The 23,066-nt window shown below is 40.1% G+C and overlaps 1 protein-coding gene across 12 annotated transcripts in view; it reads left to right on the top strand.

The window, feature by feature from the left end:
• Reps2 (RALBP1 associated Eps domain containing 2) overlaps positions 1-23,066 on the top strand; it is a 321,626-nt gene that overhangs the window by 211,285 nt on the left and 87,275 nt on the right. For 4 of the 12 annotated variants that reach the window (XM_050160594.1, XM_050160584.1, XM_050160585.1 and 1 more), the window contains exons 11-13: positions 224-277; positions 4,861-4,906; positions 8,485-8,621. The exons of 4 other annotated variants lie outside the window; for them this stretch is intronic. In XM_050160594.1, coding sequence (XP_050016551.1) covers positions 224-277; positions 4,861-4,906; positions 8,485-8,621 — 237 coding nt within the window. The remainder of the gene's footprint in view (positions 1-223; positions 278-4,860; positions 4,907-8,484; positions 8,622-23,066) is intronic. 4 more of the 12 variants (XM_050160589.1, XM_050160587.1, XM_050160588.1 and 1 more) reach the window with 1 other exon arrangement.

The raw sequence follows: 23,066 nt of genomic DNA, 5'->3' as shown, positions 1-23,066 counted from the left end.
AGACCTTCCTTCTGTAGGTGGAGAGCCTTTTCCCACGCTCTGTGAGGTTTCTCGTGTTCTAGAAATGCAATTTCTAGAGGGTTGTAAGATTTTGTAACTCATGGATAGGGATTATTTGTTTTAATGTCATGTATCTCAGAAATAAAATTTCACAAGGCTTTTGTTTTCTTTTTCTTCTCCTTTCTCTTTCTTCTTCCTTAAACATGAAACAAAATACTACTAGCTTTGAAAAGTACTGTTAATGAACCCTTACCGAAGGACGTGTCTGAGGATACAGGTAGGAGAAAACCATTTTAATGTATTCTCTCTCTAATAATTTCTAAATTAAGAAGCCTCAGCTGTTTGATGACTTGAAGATTGTTGTGTCTGTGATGGTGTGTCTGTCTGTCTCTAGATCTTTGGCTTGTGTTTTGTTACAAGCATTATGTGTCCTACCCTTTCCCTCTCTTCAGAAGAGGGTTACTTTCGATTTCAGTCAGTTTGAATTTAGGAGTATACAATCAGGACACCTTAGAATTTCAGTGATTCACATAAACTCCTGTGTTTTCTTTGTAAATTAAAGAACTTGTAAGGTGGATTAACCTGAAGCCCAGAGTTGGTATTTTCCATTGCCAAACTGTCAATCTTAAATATCTTTACAATCCTTCCCTACCAGGAAGGTAGTGCTTAAACATGGAGTAGATTCCAGGGGGAAAATGTAGAAGTCGTGCTCGTCAGTTTCCTGTAGAAGTAGAAATGTGTCTGAGAAACAGTGTAGAATGTTTGGGCCTGTGTTTTCAGTTCTCTCTTTAAAAACCTATTTATTTACTTAATTTTACGTGTAGGTGTGTGTGTGTGTGCATGTGCACGTGTGTGTGTGTGTGCTCCTGGGTGTATGTATGTGTCTTATGTATGTACAGTGCCCATGGAGGTCAATAAGAGGTGTTGAATCCCCTGGAGCTGGAATTACAGGTGGTTGTAAGCTTCCGTATGGGTGCTGCAAACTAATCCCAAGGCCTCTACAAGTCCAGTAAGGTCTCTTAATTGCTGAGTCACCTCTTCTGCCCCCTGTAGCTCTCTGAATGGAGCCATCACTGAAGCAAGATGAACCATGTTAAAAATCAAGTGGCTCCAGAAAGCTGAAGCTTATGCTGCTATAAATGTTTCCCAAATACTAGCATCATTGAAGTTTAAAAACAAGATTAGGGTGGAGAAAGAGGAAGAAAGAAGAGATAAGGAGAACTGGGCAGGAAAAATCGCCAGTCTTCCTCCCCTGCCCCAGGTGATTCTGGTATGTGGCCTATTTGGAAGCCGCTACCTCCAAAAAAGAAATGCTACAAAATAGGAAATCATGATGGTAAATCAATCACGACTCCAAAATCCGTGGGAATTCTCAAGCCCTATTTTGCCTTTTGAAACATTTGGATCCATTCATCACAGGGGAAATACTCTATTTGTATAGGCCAAACACCTGTGGCCAATTCTTAGCGGCTCTGATTTCAGATGGTAAGGTGGATGTTCTGCATTTTTTTGTAAATTTCATGACATGGTGCTAGTAAAAGCTATTTCAATTTGGAGTGTTAAATTAATGCTTCTCCCATAGGCTTTGAGAATCCTAAATCTTTCTATTTGTTCCAGAGATTTCAGTATGAGATCAAATGTTTTTTTGAGACATGAGCCTCAATTCTCATTTTTAACATTCTTTACTAGGACTTGGCACCACCAGATAAAACCTAACAGGTGTGCCACAGCACATGAAGTCTATCTAAATTTGCTTCACTCTGCCTGGGAACATGCTGTGTGTGTTTTGATTTATTCTTTCCACTGCTGCCCCCTTCTGGATGTGACTCAGTCACTCGTCTCAAACATATTTAACAGCCTATTTCCGGGGAAAACAACACAGTGTTCCCCTGGGAGACAGGAGAGTCACAACGGGGTAATTATATTTCCGAATGGTAGTCAGTGTACTGGAGACAGTTCCTCTAGTTCCGCTGCAGCCTTTTAGAAGGTCAGTCATTAATTAAGTCTGTGTTCTCTTCCCTTTTTCATTTCCCGGAAAGATGATGGAAGATGACATGCCTGGCGTGTTCCAGGAAGTTGACATTTTCCCCTCTCTCCAGCTAAATGAGAAGCTGTGATTCATTCATTGGCTTTTGCTTGAGCTTGCAACACAATGTGCCCTTGCTGTTTGTGCAGGTACTCATCTGAGCTATGAGTATCAGTGGGGAGCAGAGGTGGGCTGTCAGGGTGGTGGATGGATGACTTAACTACACTAGTACTGTTGAGGCTTTTGTAGTCTGCAACCTGAGTCGGCTACTAAGCTGTGCTTTGGCTATATCTTTGTAGAGAGAGGGAAAAGCATGTCTGTGCTTTGCTTAGTATGCATGGTGGTGATAATAATAGTAACAGTGAAGGTGATATGGTGGGTGATAGACAGGGGTACCACGTCATCAGGGAATGGAGACTCCTTGTGAAGCATTCATTTCTTACATACTCTTGCCCTTTTAGTTGGTGAGCAGATATGTGTTAGGGGAGTCTAAGAGATTTCATGCCCATGTTCCATTCTAGCCTAATTCAGCCACACACAGTGCACAATAGTAGTTTTCATCTTGCTTCTGTGTCACGGCAAGGTGTTCCTCCTCAGTGTGGTCTCCAGCCTGCTCTGGGCAGTTCTGGGTGCTGCTCCACTGTTAGTGACCACCTCATGGGCCTTGTGCAGTGCAGCAGATCCCCCTTTCCTCTCCCCTTTCCTCATCTCCTGCAAGGAACTAAATTCAGAGTTCAGAATATGAGGACCTTTAATTTACACTTTGCAATTCTGCAGGACATTCACTTTTCCTAGGACTCCAGCCTTCTTTTTTTGTCCCTGTGAGAGAGGGACTTGCTTAATAGGTGAGGAAAGGCAAGTTCATCTGTTTAGTGACATGTCTAGGAGGAGCACCTGGGGTCTCTGGACCCCCAACCTACTTCCTGGTCCTTTGTCCATTGCTCACCCACACCCCTACTATGTCTGTCTGCCTATCTTTCATTAGCAGAGCTCACCCTAACTTCCACACCCATCCCTGCACCAGCACAAAGATAAAGACAAATGACAAGGGAATTAACGGTTATTGCGGTCTGGTGGTGTGGGAAACAGTGTTTTAACAGGGCTAGGACTTTCGCTAACTGAATATTTCTGGAAAGCAGTGAGGCCTGAAGAACACAGAGGAACAGTGATGGGCCTGCTCAGAGGCCTGCCTCCAGCACTGCAGTGAGTCTGGCCACACGTTGGCTTCCTAGCTCTAGGGCAATCTTTTTGACTGAGAGTGGGGAGGCCCTGTTCTTTGCTGCCTGGAGTTGGTAGGAGGTAAGGAGGTGTTGGTTCTTCTTTGCCCAGGTGTGGGGTCGTGATATGAACAGGAAGAGTCTCAGTCTTTTTGGCATTTCCATACTCTTGTTGATGGGAAGGGGGCTCTTGCAGCATTGCAGTTGGAAGCTGAAACACGCCTTTTCTCACTGCAGCAAGCCAAATGCTTAGGTCAGGAGAAATGGCTCCTTTTATGCAGCTGACCACATGTAAGGAGAGGCTCTTTCTCTTGGGAGTTTGCTTTGTTGTGCCTTGCTGGCATTTATGAGAATTTTCAGCTCCCCTTTCTGCTTTGCTTGTCTAACCCAAGGGTTTTAATGATCATCATCAATCCAGGCTGCTTTCTATCAGAGGAGGCTTTCATCTGTGGAGCAGTGTAAATGAGCAGCGAAACACTTTCTTTTGGATAAATATGTGAAACAAAGAAACAAATTATATTCTCCCCATAAGCAGCACTCTTCCTGTGAAATTTTATGGTGAAAACTTGCAGTGTTTGCAAAACCATAGCAGAGCTCTGAGCTTCTAAAGGCACTTTCCACAAATGAGTGGACCACAAAAAGAGGACTGATGTTTTTGTAAGTTTCAAATTACTCCTCACAACTTCTGATGGAAAGTGGGCTCTGTGGGTGTTAGTAGTGAGCATATTAGCTTCTGATTTGGGTTTGATGAGGAAAAGAATGGTTGAAACATGTTTGAATGATTCCATTTCATAGTTGTTATCTGGTTCTGTCACAGAGACAAGGACTCTTTCTTTTTTATGGAGGGAGGTTTTTGAGATATGGTCTTACTCTGTATCTTAGCCAGGCTATTCTGGAACTTACTGTGCAGCCCAGTTTGCTCTCCAACCATGGTGATCTCTCTGAACTTCCTGAGTGCTAGGATTATAAGCATGAGCAACCACACTGGACAGGGATATTTTCTTAGAGGAAAAGCTTCACACCTTCTTCTAATTTCTTTGTAAGAGCTCAGCTTTCTTGTGACCTTGGTGCTCTGCATGCACACACACACTTTTTTTTTTGAGACAGGGTCTCATTAATTAGCTTTGGCTGGCCTAGAATCCAATTCCAGGTATTAGCCATTACATCTAACTCTGGTAATATTATATATTTCAAGAAAATACGGAGCTAGATCTATTTCTTCCTAACCTGGAATACTGGTTTTAAGTCTATTATTAGACTATCAGGTGATACCAAGACGCTCTCAGGTGGGAATCTATCATTATATAAAAAGATAACCTCTTAAGTGGGTTGTCTTTTTATCTTGGAATGTCTCCATTAATCCATTCAGACTTGAGAATGACCTCTCAATCTCAATGAAAGAAAACATGCTGGATTTCTCTCCTTTTCATTGCGCCTTTAGCTTTAAAAGTAAAATCAGAGAATTATCAAAGTGTAGAAGCCCTTGAGTTTTCCACATGGATACATCAACCTCGGTTTTACTTGTTGCTGTGTTCTGTAATAGCCCAACTGCAACTTCCACCCTGATTAACAGAGAAATGAAAACCCAAGCAACCAACAAATAATCTTTTGTTTCAGCAACTTCTAAGGACTGCAACAGTCTCAAAGCAAGACCAAGATCAAGGTAGTGTTTATTTAATTTCTAAATTAAATTTAATTTAATTAAGATGTCTTTTGTGCCCTGCCCCTGCCTAGAATACAATCCTGGACCCCACACCCAAATTACTGTCTGCTCTGCCTTTAGACTTAAATCTAAAGACATGGGTCATTTCATTCCTTTGTGAATGGCCTGCCTTGATTAATCTCGTGATGCTGGAAAGCCTCTTAGCCTTTGTGGGCATCAGTGCTACAAGATGGTGGCTATTGTTATCTGGACCCCTGACAGGAAGTAGTTTGTGTAAAATGACTGAGTTGGGGAAGGATGATAAGTAATAGGGTATAGCTCTGTTAAGAGGGGAATAGGGCTAAAAGGTAACAACTAAAGTTTCTGTGAATATGAACACCCAAGCAGTAAGAAGTCTGGGACATAAAATCTAGAGAAGGGAAAATGTTTATGACTTCAAGGAGACACCGTGCTTCAGGTAAGCATTACTTAGGATCTGTTTGAGCCATTCTTAGTGCCTCTTCTCAGCTTTATGTTTTTAAAATAGTCATGAACAAAAGAGGGAAAATCAAGAGAGCAGAGTCATGGCTGTTGTCAGACCTGGAAAAGAGGAGCAGAGGGGACACACAGAGACACAGAGTTAGTCCACCAAAGACAGGAAATGTTGCTGCCACTTTAATGCAGTAGAGCTGCTGTGTAAGATAGACTACCATGTGGGTTTTTTTTTTTTTTTTGAGTTTTACTTTAACCCTTTGTAACTTTTTTCCTCCTTCAGCTTCAGGTCCTCTATCCCCCTCCCCCAAAGTGGATTTAAACCGCATCAAAATTTATTCTCTTGAAATTTAAGTACATGGACTGGAGAGATGGCCTAGTTGTTAAGAGCACTGCCTATTCTGAGTTCAATTCCTGAAAACCACATGGTAGCTCATCACCAACTGTAATGATTTCTGGTGCCCTCTTCTGGCCTGCGGACACACATGCAAGCTGAACACTATAGATAATAAGTAAACAAATCTTTTGAAAAAAGAAATTTAAGGACATACTGTCTCAATGTAAATCAAAGAGTTGAGGTTCTCTTTTCTTGTTCATATAAGCCACAAATACCTATATTCATATATATTTTTGAGCAATAACTTAATTTGAGTAGGAAGAAAACAAGGGTGACATATTTACTCTCTCTCTCTCTCTCTCTCTCTCTCTCTCTCTCTCTCTTTCTCTCTCTCTCTCTTTTTAAAGGATTGTCAGGATTTTTAAAAGGATTGGCAGGTTCTTTAGCTTTTTATAATAAGAGAAGCTTTCCATAAATTGCAGAAATGAACTGATATATACCTTATTAGTCATAAATTGAGCTTCATAAGTATAGTTTTTGTTGAGTTCTTATTTCCTCAAAATGAGTGAAATTATAAAATCTCAAAGGCACATGCTCCACTAGTAATGGCCTAGACAAATATTATATATTATTATTTTAGAAGTTGGCCTCCTAGTCCAATTTGGATGATTACATTTTTCTTATTTCTAACTGGCTATTTACTGAGATGAAGAGTGGCAAACCATATTCTCATTTTTTTCCAAATGGTAAGGACTTATAGAAAAAAAGAAAAGAGGAAAAATTAACATTCTGATGTTATTTTATCTCTCATTTGCCATTCCTTGCACAGTATGTTTTACTGGACCACAGTCCTGCCACACAGTCTCACTTATCTGGTATTCAGTACCTTTCCATGTAAAAATATAAACACAAAGTTCATATATGGAAAGGAGGTTATGGCAAAGTATGTATATGTGTGTACAAGCATGTGTATACACATGTGCATGTACTCACAGACTATTACATATAAGTTAGTCTTCCTTCGTTGAATGTCACTGAAGATGTATGTGGCATAAAAAGTTTTTTTTTGAAAATTCTAGCTAGAGACTCCAGCTTTCTTTAAAGAGCAATAGTTCTTTAAAAACTTGGTTGTATTTTTATGTTAATTCTCTTTGGTTCTGTTTGGCAATGCTAAGGAAATTTTCCCTTTGTTATTGCCTCATCTGTTTCTCTCATCTGTCTGGCCAGATACAGAACTAGGACCAACCCAAGAGCATGCTACGTACCACTATTACCATTGTCTTAAACATTGTGTCCTTACAAGACAAACAAAAACTTTAGTGACCACAGAGAAACCTTGGGAAACTTTTTGTTTTTGTAAAATAAAACTCTCGCCTAGCAACAGTTAATTATGAATTGGACCTTATGGGACCGTTCCCCTGCTGAACTATTGGTTACTGATAAATTCTGGAGGATGAGCCATCATTGTCTATAGTTGTGTGCCCACTGAAGACTTCACTATGTACCAATGGATGGTTCCAAGCCCACAGTCACACATATAAACCACAGTGGGTCTTATAAACAAAACAAAAAAAAAAAAACAAAACAAAAAACAACCCCCCAAAAACCTCATAAATGTGGGCAGGAGACTTGAGCGAAAGCAGGGATAATAGGAAGGGGGGATTAAAGAGTGGGCTGTAATAATCTGATGCACTTTATACATATATGAAGTGGTCAAAGAACACACTTAAAGTTAAAAACAAAACTTTGTCTTGTCAAAAAACGTTACCCAAACTAAGGGGGTTTAATAGCCATTGATCAACTCTAATTCAGGAATAACTGCTAGAATAGCTAAACACAGAAACCAGTTTCCTGAAGATAATTTCTTTCTCAGATGTGTCTGTGATTCAGAGGTTATTTTCTGCTTTGACATGAAATCAGCTGAGAACTTGAATAGAAGAGATGGACACATCCTCCACGCTTTTCCTAATCATATCAGGAGCCTGGCCTTATCACAAGACCAAAGTATGGAGTTAAATTAGTGCAGAAAGTAAGTAGGTTGCCAGTAATATACTAGCTGTTACTTCAGGAAGATTTATTTTCTGTTTCATGAGCACCTGAAGCAACATCTCAAAAACTGAAACAGAAACAGATTGGAGTTTGCAACATTATATCTTTTCTTTCATTTTCTTTAAATGCCATTATTATAGTGTCAGAAGTCACCAAGTTAGCTGTGCCTTGTTACACTTTAAAGAAGGTTAAAATTAAGCCTTTGCTTTGAAAATTCCATAAAACACTTATTTCTCAGGGCAAGACTAGCTAACCCCCTGAAGCTGATTGATGTGTTTCTCTTTCCTAAGCGTCATTTGTGGCATAACCCTTGCATTTGAGTTCTTAGTCACAGCATGGCTGTCCCCACTCCATATGTGCTTGCCATCACACTGCAAGTAAACCAAAGTTTTGAAATCAGTTAATACCGTGAAGCACTTCTCCTATAACACAGAAGTGTGCAAGCTGAAAGTATAACAGAAACAGTTTGGAATTTATACTTTTGGAAAGAGTGTAAATTAAGGAATATGGCTGAATAAGGGCAAAAGATCCCAGTCATGGCTGAGTTTGGACAGTTATTGTATGCAGTGACATTTAAAGGACAGCAGGACTTATAGCTGCTTTTCGGCAGCTTGTCTGTCCTCTACATTCATTTTGACTTTGGGGTGTTTTCTATTTCAACCCAATTTCAGGGAATAAAGCTCTCCTCTTTCCCCTCTGACCTTCCCTTATTTTGCTACAGATCTTACTCTAGCACCTCCATAGAAGAGACCATGAAAAGGGGTGAGGACCCTCCCACCCCACCACCACGGCCACAGAAAACCCATTCCAGAGCCTCCTCCTTGGATCTGAATAAAGTCTTCCAGCCCAGTGTGCCAGGTGAAGTGCTGCCCTCCCACCTAAGCCCTTCCCTTTCCTGCTGGAGCCAGTATATGTCTCTGCTGCAAAGGCCTCCGTGTGTCAGGGAAAAGAGCAGACAGACCTGGCAGTTTTCCTGGCCATGCAAATCTTTATGTTGCCGTGATATTCTTGGGCAGGAAAATTCCCAGACAGATACATAGCATATGGGTTTGGAGACTTGCCCACACTGCCGAGGAGGAAGAATGATAAAGTGCTTCTTTACTAAGAGAACAAAAATGCTTCAACTCCAAGCAGCTCTCAGTGTGCTCGGCTGCTGTCTTATCCTCTCTATATGGCAATTTGTAAATAAGATGGCTGGCATTTTCCTGAGACATTGTGTGGTTCTTCAGGGTAAGAGCTTAGTGATAGGCACCTCGTCAGAATTTTCTATGGCAGTATATCCATGTGTTCTTAGGGTTCAATGCAGAAGACTCCAAATCTGACTAATGGTTGGGTGGAGGGTCTAGGACTAGGGTTCTTGTGGGTGGGCTGCTCTTGGGTTTCTGGGATTTTTTTTTTTGAGGCTACAACTGTACTGGGCCTGAGAGGTGTCAGAGAGGATTGCCCTTTCCCCTACTTCCTGTGAGGTAGGCTAAGTCTTAGGAGAGCCAAGGAGCAAAACATAAGAGACATGCCATCGCTTCTGGCGACAGCGTAGATAGCTGTCTCAGATGTCCTTTGCTGAGCTGCAAGGGTCTTTCCACTGGTGTATGTAAGTGAACCATCAATATGACTTCCTGAAAGGTTTTCTCAATCTGTGTGCAGTTTAAACCAAGGCAGACTTGGCTGCCAGCGATGTGTGGATTATTCCCCTTTGTACTAAAACAGAGAGTCTCATTGGCCTTCCCACTGGCATGATCTCAGTGTCCTGGCAGTGCTCAGAATGTTTCACTCATTCTAATAATGTATTCTACTAATAGTAAAGCTATAGATTATGTTTTAATATACTCAAATCTGAAACTCTCTATGAAACTGATTCCCTGCAGTGAGTTCATCAGATAAAAAAATCCCCCCTCCATACTTCAATCCAAATTCTGAGATAATTTCATAGTGACTCATCTCTAGGGTAAGAGTAGCCATGGGTGATGATGTTATGAAAATTTCACTTGGTTATAGGATTAGGAACTAGAAGACTCTACTATGGCTGCAAGATGATTAAAATAATCTGGAGAGCTGTTTCAGTATCTTTCCCTTGCAAGAACTGAGAATGGAAATGTATATGTGCCTGAGAGTGAGCTAATCTTTGTGCCTCAGTTTCTTTATCTTTAAAGTAATGCCAATATGCGCCCCCATGGGATTGTAACACTTTGGGTAGTTGAAAACATATGGCAAATGTCACCCTGTCTAGCCCAGGCATCTTAATATACATCCAAGGCTCATATTTTCATGGCTGGGAAGTTTCAGGAGCCGCCCTGATATTATGTTCTTGAGTGATGCGGGGAAAGCTCCATGACTTCTTGATGTTAGTGGAAAGTTCTGTAATTCTTTCTAGAAAGATTTTCAGAAGCCTTCCAGAGTGAGCAGACTCTAGCTTAGTCTGTCATAGTATCCATTTGTTAACAAGCCTTCATTTTTATTTTCTTTTGCTCCGTCTCACTTTGCCCACAGGTAAATAAAATACATTCTCAAGTTCCCATCTCAGAGTTGTTCTAGAGAGATTCTGAATGTAGACAGCAATCTTTTAACATCTTCATTGAAGACTTGTTGAAATAGGAGCGGCGTGGCTGCGTCCCCAACACCCCGGCCGCTTGGCTAGCTCATGCCCAAAATAACAACACACAAACTGTATTCATTTAACTGCTTGGCCCATTTCTATCTAGCCTCTTCTAGGCTAATTCTCACATATTAATTTAGCCCATTTCTAATCATCTGTGTAAGCACCCCAAGGTGCGCTTACCGGGAAGATTCTAGCCTCCGTCCATCATGGTGTCTCTGCTCCAGAGCAGAGCTGTCGAGTCTCTCCGGGAGCAGAGCAGAGTCTGACCTCACTTCCTCTTCCGCCCAGAATTCTATTCTGTTTACTCCTCCCATCTATGTTCTAAGCTATGAGGCCAAGCAGTTGGTTTATTATAACTTAACCAATGAAATCAACAGATTGATATATGACACTCCCACATCAAAGACTTGTATTTCTTGATGAAAATATTTTGGTTTGATAAATATCTTGGAGAAAACCCTGTGGTATGTCTAGATAAATCTAATAGTTGTACCAAAAAATAGCTAAGGGGTATTAGAGAGTGGACCCAATGGTTAAGAACACAACTACTGTTCCAGAGGACCTAGATTCAGTTTCCAGCACCTTCATGGATGCTCATAACCAGTTGCAACTCTAGATCCAGGAGATCCAGCATTCTCTTCTGGCCTCCATGGACATTGCATGTGTGTGGTTCACAAACCTACATGCAGGCAAAACACACATAGAAAAAATAGCTGAGCAGACAGATCTTGCATTCATTGCCTAATTCCACTGTCTTTTCAGAATTGGTTTACACAACTGAATTTTTGTTTTGTTTTGTTTTCATACAGGATCTTACTGTTTAGTCTACACTAGCATCAAAATCACTATGTAGTCCCAGGCTGGTCTTGAACTTATGGAGGAATCCTCCTACATCAGCCTCTCAAGTGCTGGAGTTACAGGTGTGAGCTAGTATACCAAGCTTACACAAATGGCTTTCAGAAATGAACTTTTGAGAAGCAGTTTAAATTTATCTTATGAAGAATAGAATGTTTCTGTGATCTAAAAATCGGGTGGTGTGATTGTGTCTTTGGTTTATATTGCTGTGGTACAGCATGGTGATCAAGGCAATTTACAGAGGACTTATAATTCCAGAGTAATAAGAAGAGCCCATTACCGTGGTGGTGGGAAAGTGTGGCAGTGGGCATTCACGGCAACTGGAGCAGCAAACTGAGAGCTGGCAGCTCACTACTTAAACCTCAAGCAGGAAACAGAGCAAACTGAAATGGCACAAGCGCTTAAGCTCTCAAAATCTGCCCTTAATGATACACTTCTTCCAGCAAGGCATACTTCTATGTCTGCCCAAACAGGGCTACCAATTGAGGATTACGTATCCAAATGCCTGGGAATATGGGGACAATTCATTCAAACCACCATCTACTTAATTTTTTCTATGTTAGTTCATTCTTACAGAAAAGTACAAAAGTTTTTCTGAATTATGTATAATTTTATTATGTTCTGTATTCTAGAAAATAGTAAAAAAGTTACAAACCAGAAATGCCTTAAGTAGAGACTAAACCTCCCAGAGGAGTCCACTGAAGGGAACTTGTCTGAGTTTTTTCATTGTTCTTGTCTTTAGACATCCTTTTAGATAAATGGGATCAGACTACATTTGCCGTTCTGTGTCCTGTCCTTTCCAATTAGTCATTTGTCTATTTCATAGTGAAGAACTGTATCGCTCTTTTTAATGCATACATGATATGGATGCACCACAGTTGATGACATATTGATGGAGAATTTTCCTTCAATAGACACAAACCTCCCTTTCTTCTTCCACAATCTTACCTTGCTCTTAAGTTTCAAACAAGGCAAAAGTTATCAGTGATTCCAAATCCACACTTTTGTTTGTCTTCTGATTATTTTCTTGTGCTAAATCCTAAATGTAGGAGTTTTGAGATCAACGACTATAGATGTTTACTGTTTGTTTGTTTTTGAGACGATGGTTCTCTGTGTTGCCCTGGCTGACATGGAACTTGCTCTGTAGAAAAGGCTGGCCTCAAACTCAGAGATCTGCCTGCCTCTGCCTTCTGAGTGCTGGGATTAAGGTGTGCACCACCACCTGGCTAGCTGTAAATGTATGATGCTAGACAGCTGCAGCAAACCTGTTGGCTTACTTCATTTCTAGCATTGTCTGAGAGTATTCCCTTACACCATCACCATCATGGCTCAGTCTTCATCTTTTTGGAGCTAGGCAAAAACTTTCCTGATTCCTTCTAAGGACAAGCATCCTTTCATACTATTATTGACCATTATTTCTTCCTTCGTGACTCTTCTGCTCACAAGGTTCACCCAGCTTCTGCTGACTAATCACAGATACCGCTTATTGGTATTTTTCCATCTTGTCTGAGAACTTCTATACTTCTCTTATCCAAGGCATGTAAGAATGTCATTAACTACAAGCTACTGTGATTTGCTGCTCTGCTACATCCTTATCACTTCAGTCTCTCCTTCTGCTAATTTTGTTCCTTAAGACAAAGTCTATCTGGGAGGCTCTGCATATAAAACCAGGACTGAGGAAATGGGAAAGTGGGTAAGATGACTTGAGATGAAGCAAGATATTGATGAGTTAAAAAACAAAGCTAAAGCAAAGCCTCTTTTAAAAAGTGGAATCCACAGGGTGGTTGAAAGCAGTGTGTGTTGCCAAGGTGCTGAGAGATAGTAACTTAAAATGAAATGACAATGTGGAAAAGAAATTAGATGAAAGGGAGAGAGAGAAGGCATAGCAGCAAAGAGCACTGGCTGCTCTGTTCAGGACCCAGCACCCACATGGTTGCTCATGTGACTCCAATTCTAGAGGATCTAACATCCTCTTTGGACTTCCATGGACACTAGGCATGCATTTGGTGCACATATGTACATGCAGGCACAATACACATATACATAAAATCATGTAAATAAATCTAAAATAAAATGAAGGAGACAGGAGTAGTGGTATACTACTTTAATACTAATTCTTGAGAGGCAGAAGCAGGTGTTTCTCCATGAGTTCAAGATCATAGTGGTCTACAAAGCCAATTCAAGCTCATCCAGGGTTACAGTGAGACTATTTCTCAAACAACCACCACCAAGAAAAAAAAAGAAGGAAAGTAGAAAGAAATTGGATGGAAAGAAGCAAGAGTGCAAGAGGAAATGAAGAGGAAGTTGAGAAAATTAGATAAGAGTAATGTTAACATCCACCAAGAAGCAACAGTCTGCAGGCATGGTGTCACACACCTTTAACCCCAGCACTAAGCCATTTTGGAGGCAGAGGCAGGTGGATCTCTGAGAGTTTGAGGCCAGCCTGGTATACAGAGCGAGTTCCAGGACAGCCAGGGCTCTGTTTCGCAGAGAAACACTATCTCGAAACTCCCATTCCCCCCAAAAGAAGCAGCAATCAATAAAAATGAACAAGGGCAAGTTTGGAAAGTCAGGAGGTGCATTTTGCAACTTTGAGAGTTGCAAAGAAAGTGAGGATGTATAATTTATAGGATCCCAGGGCTCTAGGAACAAACATCAAACCAAGTGTGGACTTTCTTTGGAGAAGATGATATAACCTGATCGTATAATTTCTTAGAACTAATCCTGGTCTTGAAGCCATCTTCTCACCAGACTTCCACAGCTGCCATGTTTGAGAGATGATAGAAATGTGCAAGAGTGGGCCCATAGGCATGCACACACAAGTACATAAATAAATGTAGTGATTATGCAAGGTAGTCTAAGTCAGCTGTGATGCAGATCTACAAAACCTAGAGGTAGTCAACCTGGGGCCTACCGGATGATGCTTTGGCTTTTGAAGGTCTATTATTGTAACCATGAAACATCTGTCACTGAAATTCCTGTAAGGAAAATCACATAGGAAGGCCGATTCTTTTTATAATTGAACTGGCTTTTCTCATGGCAATGATACATTTTTTCCCCATAAAATGTTTTTTTCCCCTCTTCTACTGGATGGAACTTCCCCGCCTTCTGTTCTTGACCTCTTCTTCCAAAGCCATGTCTAAGGTTTGCAGCATGAGGTTTCCATGGTGATGGTAAAAAGCTTTAGTTCTGCCTTCACCACGATGGCCCTATCTATTATTGTTATTGAGAATCCCCGCAAGAAGCACAGAGATTGTGAGGAGTTATAGTTGTTCCTTTAAAGATTCAGACTAGTAACTTCCTCTTTGGCCCAGGGCATGGGAACCACTCCCATGGATATAGCTGTTTTCTAATGGTGCCTTTTTACTTTAAAAGAGGAGGGTGGATATTGCTAAACAGTTTTTTTTTTTTTTTTTTTGGTTTTTCGAGACAGGGTTTCCCTGTGGTTTTGGAGCCTGTACTGGAACTAGCTCTGTAGACCAGGCTGGTCTCAAACTCATGAAGATCCGCCTGCCTCTACCTCCCAAGTGCTGGGATTAAAGGCGTGCGCCACCACCGCCCGGCCTGAACAGTTTTTTCTACCACCACCTATGGCCACATCTATTAAGAGTAACACATTAAAACCATTGTGATGGCTGAACAAAATACTTTCAGCGTGGGTAATGGCTTCTTATGAGTAGCAAATTTCCCACCAGTAATGGTTAGTGTTACAAGCTGTGGAAGGGAGTCTCAGTGAGGGTTTGTCTGGATTAGGTTGAACAGTAGGCATGAGGTGGGAAGGTCCTCTCTACTATGGAGGCAGCATTTCCTGATTGGGCTCCTGGACTGTGTGAATGAAGAGGGGGACTGAGCAGAGGTAGACATTGTAGCTCTCTGCTGCTTGACTGCTTGACTGGAATGTGATGTGACCAGTTGTTTTCGACTCCTGCTGCTGCTGTGGCCTCTCTGTTGTGATGGATTGTAACCGGGAACTGGGAGCTAAGGTAAACCCTTTTTCCCTTAAGCTGCTTTTGTCAGAGTGGTTTTTCAAATCACAGCAACAGAAAAGAAACTGAGATATTACCTTGCTTCAAAATATTGATAATAATATTCATTCCGTAATTAAAATGACAATGCATCCATACCACAAGCTCTTATGAATCTGTTCAAAATAACGTCTACATATTTCTTAGAAAACAGCTGAGAGAAATTACATGAAAAGGGCACATTGCAGAATATTTGTGCTTGCAAATGAAAATTCCAAGAAGAATACTTTATTTTGAGATAGGGACTCAAAACCTGTAACCCAGGTTTGCCTGCTTCTACCTTCCAAAAACTAAGAACATTCTTCCTGACTCAGGACTACTGGGAAGTGATGGTCACCTCTGGGGAAAGGAACAGTATGACTGGGGACAGAGTGAGAGACAGTCCTACTTTCATTCGTTCTTTTAAATATCGCCTCATCTACACATATTATCTATTATGCTGTAAGGTATTACAGTGGCACATGAAAATCCAGAAGTATATTTGCTGGCTAAATTCACCCATCTCACTCAGCATTACCTACCATTTCAGAGTATCTTTATTACCATCTGCTGCTACCTCCTGGAATGTGGCTGAAATGACAGAGGCATTCTGGAGCCTTCTTCCAGGTGCTGCTATGTGCTTCAGATTACTTTTCTGTTTCCCTTCAAGACAGGGGAATGAAGGACTTCCGAAAGCCTCCATTGTGACATGTGTGCTCAGATCAGGGCTTTGGCTTCATTTGGGAAGTGAGTGTTGTTTACTTAGGGGTGAGCTGGGAAAAATTTGTCCTGGATTTTCTATATATGACTATTTCTCTCTATAACTTGAGAAACCAGAAACTCCTTGGAAGTAAGCGATGCTTCCAAGGCCAGGCTTTTCTCTCAAGTTCTCTGAAGGATACATTTGCTCGGCTCTGCCTTGCAGATTGCCTCATGTCTCTTTCCTGTAGGAGTTAGTTGTTTCTCTTTGAAATTTAGTAGAATTTAAAATTTTAGTAGGATTATGGGATTCCTGCCCTGTGTCCAATATTTTAGGCTCGTGACACAAATCTTGTCTAAGCAGTTGTATTTTTCTAAGTTGAAGTATTATTAAGATATAATTCACTCACTGTCTAACTTACCTTTAAAAAAGTATATGGTTCAGTGGCCTTTGCGTATGTATAGAACTATACTATAAATATACATCCACATTCTCTAATTTCAGAGCACTTTCAACACCCCAGAAGGAAATCTTTGCCCGTTACCAGTCATTTTTCATTCTACTCTTTCTTCCCTCTAGTTCCTGGTAACCACTAACATACTTTATATCTCTATGGACACGCGTGTTCTAAACATTCTGTATTAATAGAAAATGCATTCTTTTCTTTCATTTAACTTAAAGTTTTCAATGTTCATCCACACTGTAATTTTTATTGTTTATCTCTTGATGAACTTTTGGGTTGTTTCTACTTTTTGATAATTCTGGATAGTTCTTTGATCATTCAGGTCCAAGTTTTCATGAAAACATGCTTTTGCTTGTCTTGGATATATGCACAGGAGTAGAATTTCTGCTTCATATGGCAACATTCTACTGAATATTTTGAGAATTTCTTGAACTGTTTTCCAAAGCAGCTTTACCAGTTTGCCACTTCACTGGTAGTGCATAAGGATTCCAAACCATTCCAATCCATTACATCCTGAACATATTTGGTATAGCTTTCTTTCTTTAGCTTCTTCATGAATGGGAATCTACTATATGCCATGTTGGAATAAATATCCATAAACTTTATGCATTTCAAATTTGGGCATTTTTCTTTTATTATTCATTTGTAAGTTTTATGAATATATTCTATAATTTTATTTTCTGATCTTTCATATACAAATATTTTCTGTCATTCTGTGGGTTTGTCTTTTTGCACTTTTTCTTCTTTTAATTGAAAATAGATTTTTTTCCCTCAAACAATACATCCAGACCATAGCCTTCCCTCTCTCTATTCCTCCTAGTCCCTAACCTCCCCTCTCCCTCAGATCTGTTCCCCCTGTTTCCCGTCAGAAATGAGCAAGCCTCCAAGAGACAACACACATGGAAAAAAAAAACAAGATTCAGTAAGACAAAGCAAAAGCCCTCATTGAGGCTCGACAACACAATCCAATAGGAGGAAAAGATTTCCAAGAGCACACAAAAGACTCAGAGACACACAGGTCTCACTTTTAGTAGTCCCACAGAAACACCAGTAGTTATATCACACAGAGAGAACCCGGTGCAGATCCATGCAGGCCCTGTACGTGCTGCTTCAGTCCCTGTGAACCTAGATGACTCCTACTTAGTTGATTTAGTAGGCCACGTTCTCCTGGTGTCCTATATACCTTCTATTTCTTACAGTCTTTCCTCCCACTCTTCCATGGGTTCCCTGAGCTGGCGGGGGGCAGGGACATGACCAGATGGAGATCTACAATTTAGACTCTCTCTCTGCATAATGTCTAACTGTTGGTCTCTGTACCTGATCCCATTTTGCTTCTGGAGAAAGCCTCTGTGATGATGACTGGGCAAGGCACCAATCTGAGTATAGCAGAATATCAGTAGAAATTATTTCATTTGAATTCTTTTGCCAGTAGTGTTTGGTTCTACCATAGGTCTCTGGGGTATCTAGTCTGGGGTTCCTGGCCATCCAGTCTGGGTTGGGCATGAGCTCATTGTGGTGTGGGTCTCAAGTTAAACCAGACATTGATTGGCCACTCCAAGTTTTCAGCCACAATTGCCCCAGCACATCTCTCCAGCTTTTTAAAAACTTTTTTTTTTAAAGATTGTGATTTAATTACATTTCTCTCTTCTCTTTTCTCCCTCTAAACCATCCCATATACCCCTCCCTACTCTCCTTCTAATTCATAGCTCTTGTAGTATGTTTTGGTTTCAGGAATTACAAGATCCTCTACTTTATTCTTTTTTAGGATTTTTTTCATTATTCTGATTCTCTAGCATTCCCATATGAAATTTAGGATTATCTTGTCAGTTCCTGCAAAAAAAATATGATTGGTTTTGTTAGGAACTTCATTAATTTTTAGATTAAGTTTGGTTAGTAATATTGTCTTTATAATACTGTCTTCTACTCCCCAAATACAGACTGGCTTTTTGTTTAAATTGCTTTTTAAATTTAAATTTCTTTCAATAGTGTCGTTTTTAATTTTAATTTTTTTTTAAAAGAAAACAAGCTATCTTGTTTCATTTTACATTCCAATCCCGGTTCCCACTCCCTCCCATCCTCCTCCGCTCCACTTACCCCCACTCCATCCCCATCCACTCCTCAGAGAGGGTAAGGTACATTGCTTTGGGGAAGGTCAAGGCCCTCCCTACTATATCTAGGCTGAGCAAGGTATCCATCCAAAGAGAATTCCAAAAAAGCTAGTACAAGCAATAGGGACAAATCCTGGCGCCACTGCCAGTGACCCCTTCAGTCTGTCCCAGCCATACAACTGTCACTCACATTCTGAACACCTAGTTTGGCCCTATGCTTGTTCCTTCCCAGTCCAGCTGGAGTTGATGAGCTCCCATTAGCTCAGGTGAACTGTTTCAGTGGGTGAATCCCTCATAGTCTTGACCGCTTTGCTCATACTCTCACTCCTCCCACTTTCAACTGGACTTTGGGAGCTCAGCCCAGTGCTCTGCTGTCATCTTTGTGCTACCCTGGGAATGTCTCTAGTGCCAGGTTTCTTGCTAGCCACATAATGGCTCCCTCAATCAAGATCTCTCTCTCCTTGCTGTCTTCTCTATCCTTCCTCCATGTTGACTATCCCATTCCCATAAGTTCTTCTCCCCCTCCCCTTCTCCACTCCTCTTCCCCTTCTGCTCTCCCTATTCCCCCAACTGCCATGCTCCCAATTTTATCAGGCAAACTTGTCTGTTTCAACTTTCCAGATGGGTCTATGTATGTTTTTCTTAGGGTTCATCTTGTTACTTAGCTTCTCTAGGATCATGGACTATAGGCTTGTTATCTTTTGCTTTATAGGCAGGATCCACTTATGAGTGAGTATATACCATGTTCATCTTTCTGGGTCTGGGTATCAACCTACCTTAGGACCCACCAATACCACTCTTGGGCATATACCCAAAAATATGTTCAATCATACTACAAGGACATTTGCTCAACTATGTTCATAGCAGCATTATTTGTAATAACCAGAACGTGGAAACAACCTAGATGAATGAAGGAAGTGTGGCACATCTACACATTAGAGTACTACTCAGTGGTAAAAAACAATGACATCTTGAAATTTGCATGCAAATAGATGGAACTGAGTGAGGTAACCCAGACCCAGAAAGATGAACATGGTATGTACTTGCTCATTAAGTCAATAGTGTCTTTTTTTTTTTTTTTGAGACAATGTTTCTCTGTGTAGCCTGGCTGTCCTGGAACTTACTCTTGTAAACCAGGCTGGCCTTGATCTCACAGATCTCTGCCTCCCGAGTGCTGGGATTAAAGGCATGTGCCACTTCTGCCCAGCTTTAGTAGTGCCTTTTATTTTATAAGCATACAGATCTTATATTGTTAAATTTATTTCTAGAAACTTTGTTCTTTTTGATTCATTCTATTCTAAATAAAGTTTACAAGGAAAATTCATTTCCAAAGCCTTCAACTGATAGATAATGTATAGAAATACAGTTGACAAGTTTTTTTTTAAACCATGAATTTTGTAACTCACTGAATTTTTGTCTGGACACATCTTATTATGAAGTTAATATAGTGAGGTGGGTCACGTGCTTATTATTGGCTCCTAAAACCTTAGCTAATAATCTTTTAGCTACTGACAATTTAAAGATGAAACTTTTTATCATCTTTTAGTGTTTGGAAGACACCAGTAGGATCATTATTGACTGTTAGATTAGTTCAGCTTAAATTTTTCTCTTGTGTATGAAATAATTGCTCTAGGATCATTTATCAAGTAATATATACTTTACCTATGAAGTGGGCATTTTGTCTTAAGCCAGACTTCCCTATTTATATTTCTGGGTTTTTCACTTCACCACTGCCTACCACCAGATATAATAGTTATGAATGACAAGAATTTGTGTCACCATACAGAGGACACATTTAAAGCATTTTGTGTACATTATCTTCAAATTTATAGTAACCCTGCAAGATAGGTAGTTTCCTCATTTTACAGATATAGATACGAGTGCAAGTTTGTTTGTCAAAGGCCGATGAGCCAGTAGCAGTTAAAACTAGGATCTTAACTATATGCTCTAATGCCAGGGGCCCTGTTTTGCAGTAGCAAAGGGGGCCCTCTTTCTCTCCTGTCTTCTCTGCTTGCCTTCCCCATTTCATCTGCTCAATCAAATATTTCATAGGAGTGTTTGCTGAACTCCCCGTGGTGGAAGTAGTACAGGAGACATCAAGCTGTTTCTTCTTTTCCTCATTCACCTCACATTGCTTTCCCAGCCCTTCACCGAGACTCAGGCCTTTGACTGTCAGTGACCCACCTGTTTTGAAGAGCTAAGGGCTCCCTTCTAGTTTTCCAGATTGGAATTCTTGCTTTTGGAGCTGATCTTACTTGTCTTAGAGGATCTGCACTAAGAACTAACACAGCCGGAATTTATATTGACAGAGCATTAATCAACCTTTTTGAAGGTTTCAGTACTTGAGAGATTATAAAACGTGTTGGCTGCAGCCTAGTGTTCCTTTGGCATGAGATTTGAAGTCTAGAAGTTCATGTAAACAACAAGAAGTACATTTGGACATTGGCCTAGATGAAACTTTTCAGAGGTAGGAGAATAGTCCAGGTTTCTGAGCTGAGCTGTGCCAGGACTCAGCATGAACACAGAGATGAAAGCAGTCTTTGCAGAGTATGGGCCAGGGCACTGTCTGTCCTCGGATTCTTTTGCCTTTTCTCATTCCCATCTGTCTTTATTTAGAAGATCGTTTCTTCTCCAACAAATTCGGTGCACCTTTCTCTATTAACAAAGTGCTCCAGTTTGGGCCTGTAGAAGGTAAAAGCCTGGGGATTTAACAGTCTTTGCCAAGACAGGGGTTAAGGCGGTGCTGCTGCTGAGCAGGGTGCATTCTCTTTGTCTACTCTCAAGTTTTATGGAGATTCCTGGCTGGTGAATACTTTTAGGAGGGCTTGTAAGGGAGGAACAGGACCATAATCTCTGGAGAATAGTTAAGAGTGAGCACCCTTTTGAAAATGTGCATAAAAACTCATTTCAGTAGTAGACAAATTCTTTCTTGTATGTACAATTTAAACATGAGCCTGTTTCTCCTCCTTTTTTTGTTTCTGTTTTGTTCTTCTCCTGAGACGAGGTTTTCTATGTAGCTCTGACTGTCCTAGAATTCACTCTGTAGATCAGGCTGATTTCTAACTCAGAGATCGCCTCTGCCTTCCAAGTGCTGGGATTAAATGCATGTGCCACTGCCACCCAGATCCATTTCTTGACCTCATCCCCCACCAAGTGCCATGTGCCACCTTACCTCAGGCCACTGACATTTGGTAGTACATTTGTGAATGTATATGTGTCTGTATGAAATTGACTTCAGGGTTTATGTCTTTAAAATACTTGAAACCCTATTATGAATGTTTTCTTTATCACTTTTTCATGATAATGTTATTTCCTAAAGATATACCCATGTCTATACCGATAGTTTTGGTTTTTCTTTTATACAACTTGGTTTTTCTTATATCCTGTACACTGGCTACTTTATTTAAAAACTATATTATGGAAAATTTCAAATTTAGTGAACCTTTTCCATATACTATTTTGCTACAATCCTAAGTATAAATATTATATAATCCCTATAAGACTTTGTGTATGTGTGAGAGAGAGCTTTTATTTTTATTATTATTTGTTGGTTGTTGAATTATTTAAAAATTTTTGTTTATATACAAATTAATGTGTTTCACTGACTTTTTGTCTATGCAAATCACTGTAATTTACTCATATTCACCCCCTACTACATTCTGTTGTCATTCCTCTCCTCCCTCTAGTTCCCTTCTATTCCCCTTCTAATTAATAAAATCAGCAATAGTTTATAAATATCATTTATTATTCATCCAGTTTTCTGATTTCTCCCAAGTATGTCTTTTTGTAGTGGCTTGTTCAAATCAAGATTCAAACTTATGACTACATGTGCATTTATTTTTGTTTTGATAATCTATCCCTTAATTGGTAGGTTTCTTCCTTATCATTTTTCCTTTATACTTCTTTATTCATTCATTCATTCATTCATTCATCATGCAATCATTCATTCATAAAAAGTTACTTATCCTCTTGACTTCCACTTTCAGGGTTTTGGCTGTTTGCTTATTCTTCCATCTGCTTTATTTCCTATGAACTAGTAGGTATATTTAGGCTTGATTAGAATCAGATTTGTTTAACAAGAATATTTCCTAGTGATGCTGTGTATTTCTCCTGCTCCATATTAGGAGATTCTTGATATTTAATACCTTTCTAATTGGGATTGTTTGCCTCATTAATTAGTTCTTATAGTATTAGCCTGATTCATGTGATGTGATAGCGATCCCCATCAAGTTTTCAAATAATAATTTTATCATCCATTGATCATTGCTGTCTACATGTAAGAATATACTGGTAAATGTTTAAAACCTGTCATTTGCCAAATTTTATAGTGTAAACACTGCTGCCCTGGATGCTTTCATGCCTAATGATGTGTCACCGAATATGGGGCTATGAACAGGTGCACACAGCAGGCCCTCAGAAGCTTGCATGAGCACTTTCCAGAAAACTGCTGCTCAGGCCACTATCTCACTGGTCATTTCAAAACTATGGCATTACATTTTATTAATCGGACCTTTGTTAATTAATGTTGTTCATTTAGCCATTTTTTATTGTTGAACATTAAGCTCATGACTAAAGTT

The sequence above is a fragment of the Alexandromys fortis genome, unplaced genomic scaffold (assembly GCF_014885135.2).
Source record: "Alexandromys fortis isolate MF-2015 unplaced genomic scaffold, M_Fortis_MF-2015_v1.1 scaffold_120, whole genome shotgun sequence".
NCBI classification, from domain to species: Eukaryota; Metazoa; Chordata; class Mammalia; order Rodentia; family Cricetidae; genus Alexandromys; species Alexandromys fortis.
This window is presented reverse-complemented; position numbering and strand designations above follow the sequence as displayed.